Source organism: Oncorhynchus masou, chromosome 13 (genome assembly GCF_036934945.1).
Source record: "Oncorhynchus masou masou isolate Uvic2021 chromosome 13, UVic_Omas_1.1, whole genome shotgun sequence".
NCBI lineage: Eukaryota > Metazoa > Chordata > Actinopteri > Salmoniformes > Salmonidae > Oncorhynchus > Oncorhynchus masou.
In genome coordinates this window covers 155,287-161,983 of record NC_088224.1, presented here as the reverse complement: position 1 = coordinate 161,983, position 6,697 = coordinate 155,287, and the positions used below count along the sequence as shown (strand labels likewise).

The 6,697-nt window shown below is 40.3% G+C and overlaps 1 protein-coding gene across 4 annotated transcripts in view; it reads left to right on the top strand.

The window, feature by feature from the left end:
- The window catches only part of LOC135551328 (proline-rich protein 15), an 11,137-nt gene extending 5,814 nt beyond the window's left edge, over nt 1-5,323 (top strand). Inside the window, exons 1-3 of one of the 4 annotated variants that reach the window (XM_064982554.1) lie at nt 818-1,183; nt 2,026-2,180; nt 3,885-5,323. In XM_064982554.1, the coding sequence (XP_064838626.1) occupies nt 2,033-2,180; nt 3,885-4,159 (423 nt within the window). In that variant the 5' untranslated portion in view covers nt 818-1,183; nt 2,026-2,032 and the 3' untranslated portion in view covers nt 4,160-5,323. Of the gene's footprint in view, nt 1-817; nt 1,184-2,022; nt 2,181-3,884 lie in introns of those variants that run through there. The other 3 variants (XM_064982555.1, XM_064982552.1, XM_064982553.1) reach the window with 3 other exon arrangements.
- The last annotated feature ends 1,374 nt before the right edge of the window (nt 5,324-6,697 follow it).

The following is a 6,697-nucleotide window of genomic DNA, read 5'->3' as shown; positions in this document are numbered from 1 at the left end:
AGAGAGAGAGAGAGAGAGAGAGAGAGGGAGAGAGAATTGTAAAAACTCATACAGAAACTTCATCCAGAGGCACTGAGGAATGCACAAAGCTAAAGCATTCGGAACCTTCATTTACAACAGGTAAAACTGGCAACAGTCCAGTCTTTGCTGTGCTTAAGTCAGTTTGTATGCTCTGGGTCAATTTGATTTTGAAAGGTCCTGGGATTCCTCCAACTCCTGAGCTCCTTTTTTATAATAGAGACACTAAATGTCTCTGCTAATTTTAACACGGAATGCATTGTCATCTCTGTATCTGCCGCAGGAGGTTGGAATACATATACTGTAGAAATTGTATAGGCCTACTCAGATAGATTGGGGTTGAGGACAATTGTACTGTACATCAATCTGCTCAGTTGCATCTATCTGCAGAAAACAGTGTTTTTGTTTTGTTAGATGTGACAGGTCTACAATTACTGGTATACCTCACTGTCACTGTGGTAACCATTCAAATATTTGTTCTGTAAAAAGTATCACCAGTGCTCTCTTCATGCCATTTTTTGGTGTTTTAATATGCTGTTGCTAAGCAATTAAACTCTAGTATCTGAACATCGTTGGTCCCTTTGGAGGGTGTGACTCTGTGTTGTGTCCTATTGTTCAGTGCCTCTATGTATTTCCTCCTGGATGTCAGGCAATGTGCGCGCCGCAGCACGTTGCTAGGTAACCCTGAAGCCCAACCCTCCCTTCGAGTGGATTCACCTGAACGCAGGTCACGTGTGCGGTCCTCCGGTTTTGGCCAATCAGGGGCCCGGACAGGTGCTCCTCCGGGAGGACAGTTTCGGAGGCGGAAACCTGCAGGTCCACTAAAAGACAGACGCGTCAATATAAAGTTGTAAATTCAGTCGTATTTTTTAAATCAGATAATCACCGAAACAACGAGTTATGAGAGCGAATCAAATGAATGATATTTAGGTTTAAATATATATATTTTTCAACCGTGGAAAGAGATTGAGTGGAGATAGTTTACGCTGAGAATCCGTGTGTTAAGGTAGACGCACTTTTAGGACGCACAACATAAAAACCGTTTCAACTGACTCCACAAGAGATCAGCCATGGATTTTTACATCAACACGGACTAAAGTTCGTTCTTGAAGAGGTCCGACCCGCTCCGCTCCGACCCTGTCCCATACCAGCCCGAATAGTGCAGGTGAGTGGCCCGGTGGTGTAGAGATGCTTACAGCATTGCTGAACGGTGAATCACAGCTCTTGTCTCAGCTGTTCTCACGGCTCATTAAACCTGTTCTGCACCACATAGATAGTTACGGATAGTATACGCTGTGTTTGCTGTTTAGTTTTTTTTTTTTGCAAAGAAGTTCTGTATTCATATTCATAGGCTTTCACTGACCAAGAAGAACATAAAGGCATAGTCGGTGTGCGAATGAGACATGAGGTTCTAGACACTGTATTTGCGTCTCATATATTTCATATATATGGTATGGTACACAGTGCGCTGTTTTTTTTGTAGTGTAACGAAAATGTGCATGTAGCCTTAATTTAAATGTTTTTTTTTAAATATCATACATATATCCCATATTTCAACACCTTCTCATGTGTCCAGACTTTCATTTTGACAACAAAACGTATCAATTAATCAGGCTACAAGAGTGCAGGCCTAATGACAATCACCGAATGTAATTTAAGACTTGTTGGCGTGTCTTATAACAGATGTCTCTTTCTATTCATCCAATCGCGGTGCACAGGATATAATTCGCACTGTGGGCATCATCATAGAGCTATCATTGCTGATGATGAAGATAATGATGATGAGTATGCATCATGCTGCTCAGGATGTTTGGTGTAAAAAAACAACAACTTAATATTCATTGCGCAATTATACCAGCAGTATTGTAAACAGTTATTACATTGTAATAACACTGTACCGACCTGTTGATATTACATCACTATGACAACATTTGTTTTAGATATACTGTTTAATACATGTCTGAGTGATACTCGGCATAAAGGTGGACCTGTTGATGTCTCTAGCAGGTGGAAGATGGCAGAGAGAGTGACTTGGTGGAGAGCGTTTATGGGGAGCAATAAGAGAACAAGTAGTGGTACCAAGGACATCGCCACTCAGCTCCCCGACACAGTGAAGGACCACCTGACGCCCAGCACACAGGGAGTCCTAGCAACACCACACTGTAAGTCATCTCAGCACCTGCAGTGAAGTCGGAAGTTTACATACACCTTAAATACATTTACTAAACTCCGTTTTTCACAATTACTGAAATTGAATCATAGTAATATAAAACAAATCCCTGTTTTAGGTCAGTTAGGATCAACACTTTATTTTATGAATGTGAAATGTCAGAATAATAGTAGAGAGAATTATTTATTTCAGCTTTTATTTATTTCATCACATTCTCAGTGGGTCAGAAGTTTACATACACTCAATTAGTATTTGGTAGCATTGTCTTTAAATTGTTTAACTTGGGTCAAACGTTTCGGGTAGCCTTTCACAAGCTTCCCACAATAATTTGGGTGAATTTTGACCCATTCCTCCTGACAGAGCTGGTGTAACTGAGTCAGGTTTGTAGGCCTCTTTGCTCGCACACGCTTTTTCAGTTCTGCCCACAAATGTTCAATAGGATTGAGGTCAGGGCTTTGTGATGGCCACTCCAATACCTTGACTTTCCTGTCCTTAAGCCATTTTGCCACAACTTTGGAAGTATGCTTGGGGTCATTGTACATTTGGAAGACCCATTTGCGACTAAGCTTTAACTTCCTGACTGATGTCTTGAGATGTTGCCTCAATATATCCACATAATTTTCCTTCCTCATGATGCCATCTATTTTGTGAAGAGCACCAGTCCCTCCTGCAGCAAAGCACCCCCACAACATGACGCTGCCACCCCCGTGCTTCACGGTTGGGATGGTGTTCTCCGGCTTGCAAGCCTCCCCATTTTTCCTCCAAACATAACGATGGTCATTATGGCCAAACAGTTCTATTTTTGTTTCATCAGACCAGAGAACATTTCACCAAAAACCAAAAAGTATGATCTGTGTCCCCATGTGCAGTTGCCTTGAAATACATCCACAGGTACACCTCCAATTGACTCAAATGGTGTCAATTATCCTATCATAAGCTTCTAAAGCCATGACATAATTTTCTGGAATTTTCCAAGCTGTTTAAAGGCGCATTCAACTTAGTGTATGTAAACTTCTGACCCACTGGAATTGTGATACAGTGAATTATAAGTGAAATAATCTGTCTTTAAACAATTGTTGGAAAAATGTGACCGATCGCCTTGATTCTGTCACATGTTGCAAAATTTGAAACAATGTTTTTTTTTTTTACATTGGATAAAAATAGAGACACAGAGCTACAAAATGTTATATCACTACAGTTGAGGAAACAATGGGAAAGTAATTCTGCTTTGAAAGTTGATCAACTTGTAAAACTCACTTTTGAGAAAATGGCCCTTGAATGTTTTGGTACCTACAGGACAGCTCTTCTTTGACTTGTGTAAATGTAAATGGCCCTTGAATGTTTTGGTACCTACAGGACAGCTCTTCTTTGTTTCCACCCATTCAGCATCATCCTCTTAGACTGTAGTACACATCCAAAACTCTGACCATTTTACTCCCCCTAGCAGAGCTTGGTTAGGCAGTTTTCATGTTATCCAGAGCGTTGGTGACTGTGTTGCTGGCAACAATTTAATTACGTTATTTTGCTGATGTTGACGGCCATATTCAACAGGTGTTGAGCGTTTGTATAATCAGCAGTTATTGTTTACGTTCAAACGGCTCTCCTGTAAAGTAGTGACCTGCGACATAGTTCCTGAACCGGGTCACATAAGTTAAGCCACCTTGAAATCCTCCAACATGTATTCTACTGTTCTCAGCAGCAGCAGCAGCCCCCAAACTCCCAACCGCCCAACAACCACCAGCATCACAACAACCACCAGCATCACAGCAGCCTCCAGCATCACAGCAGTCACAGGCACCAGTCAGTACAGGCAACAGCCTCTTCAGCGACGAGACCTTCGATGACTCCCAGTTTGAGTCGGTCTTCAACGAACAGACGTGTCGTAGGAACCTGAGGGTGTCTCGGTCAGGCCGGTTTAAGGAGAAGAAGAGGGCACGCTCCAGTCTTCCTACTGGGAAAGAGGACGTATGATGACGAGGATGGCGATGAGGATGAGGGAGATAGTGGCCAAAGACTGCTCTTACTTCTGAACTTTATTTCAACATGGCCGTCCGTTCTGGGGAAAGAGGAAGGTAGATGAAGATGAATTGTAAGTTGAAGATAGGTTGAGGGTAAGTTGAAGATAAGTTGAGGGTAAATTGAAGATATGTTGAGGGTAAATTGAAGATAAGTTGAGAGTTAATTGAAGATAAGTTGAGGGTTAATTGAAGATAAGTTGAGGGTAAGTTGAAGATAAGTTGAGGGTAAGTTGAAGATAAGTTGAGGGTAAGTTGAAGATAAGTTGAAGATAAGTTGAGGGTAAATTGAAGATAAGTTGAAGATAAGTTGAGGGTAAGTTGAAGATAAGTTGAGGGTAAGTTGAAGATAAGTTGAGGGTAAGTTGAAGATAAGTTGAAGATAAGTTGAGGGTAAGTTGAAGATAAATTGAGGGTAAGTCGAAGATAAGTTGAAGATAGTGATTTGAGACTTTGACTTTACCCGTTGGACCCCTTTTTGTCAGTACTAGAGAATCTGTCCGTTCCACTGCTTCTGCTTCTTCACCAATCAACATGAGATTCATTTCATTGATTTTGATTTATTGATCCCTTATGGGAAATTGAACGTGTTGAACTGTGCTTCCCATCACAAAGAAAGTGAACTGATCAGAAATGAAGTTATTCTCTCCTGTACCTCCTGTCTTGTTACATTATAATTGGCAGTAGTGAACGTTTCTCAGTGACCGCTGGGTAGAGGCACATAACAGTCCTTCCCTGAGGAAATCACAAGTCTGACCAGGTTTGATTGATTTAAAGCAATAGGAAGACAAGGGTGTCTGTACTAATCCAATCGCATAAAGATCAGTTAGGCTACTTCAAGAAAGGAAGGAAGGACTGTTATCTGTAAGTAGTTTCACCTTTCAGCTTTAAAAACTATCCAGACTTTTCTAGCCTTTTCTGTATCCAAACAGTATCCTGAAAATGACACACGCACGCACGCACACACACACACACACACACACGCACGCACGCACACACACACACACACACACACACACACACACGCACGCACGCGCACACGCACACACACACACACACACACGCACACGCACACGCACGCGCACGCGCACGCGCACGCGCACACACACGCGCACACGCACGCGCACGCACGCACACACACACACACTCGCACGCACGCACGCACACACACACACACTCGCACGCACGCACACACACACACGCAGCTATGCACATTCCAAGAAATGATAAGTTGTTTATAAGATGTTTACATATATATATATACGTGTAATATTTTGAATATGAAGGATATAATATTGTTTTTTACTAATCAATGTTGTTTTTTTAGTTGTTTTTTTAAAACTATGATTACAGTGGGTTAGAAGGGTACCTCGTTTGTTTTTTTTTTAAGCGGTGGGATTGCTTGAATGAATGAGCATTGGTGTTTGTGACCGGACAGTTGAAAATATGAGATTATATCCACTAGCTGCTATTCAGTTACATACAGGCACACGTTTTAGAGGGAAACATCACTGTCTGGAGCAAATCCTCATAGAAGGTATGGTGTTATAGATATATATAATCCTCATAGAAGGTGTTATAGATATATATAATCCTCATAGAAGGTGTTATAGATATATATAATCCTCATAGAAGGTGTTATAGATATATATAATCCTCATAGAAGGTGTTATAGATATATATAATCCTCATAGAAGGTGTTATAGATATATATAATCCTCATAGAAGGTGTTATAGATATATATAATCCTCATAGAAGGTGTTATAGATATATATAATCCTCATAGAAGGTGTTATAGATATATATAATCCTCATAGAAGGTGTTATAGATATATATAATCCTCATAGAAGGTGTTATAGATATATATAATCCTCATAGAAGGTGTTATAGATATATATAATCCTCATAGAAGGTGTTATAGATATATATAATCCTCATAGAAGGTGTTATAGATATATATAATCCTCATAGAAGGTGTTATAGATATATATAATCCTCATAGAAGGTGTTATAGATATATATAATCCTCATAGAAGGTACTATTAGAAGCTAAACAGTAAGGTGTAATAGATATATATGTCACACCCTGACCATAGTTTGCTTTGTATGTTTCTATGTTTTGATTGGTCAGGGTGTGATCTGAGTGGGCATTCTATGTTGGATGTCTAGTTTGTCTGTTTCTGTGTTTGGGCCTGATATGGTTCTCAATCAGAGGCAGGTGTTAGTCGTTGTCTCTGATTGGGAACCATGTTTAGGTAGCCTGTTTTGTCATTGTGGGTTGTGGGTGATTGTCTATGTGTGTTGCTTGTGTCAGCACAGTTCTTATAGCGTCACGGTCGTTTTTTTTTGTTTTGTTTATTGTTTTGTATTCAGTGCGTTCTTTTAATTAAAATATCATCATGAACACATACCACGCTGCATTTTGGTCCGCTTCTTACGACGATCGTGACAACATATATAATCCTGATGGAAGGTACTATTAGAAGCTAAAC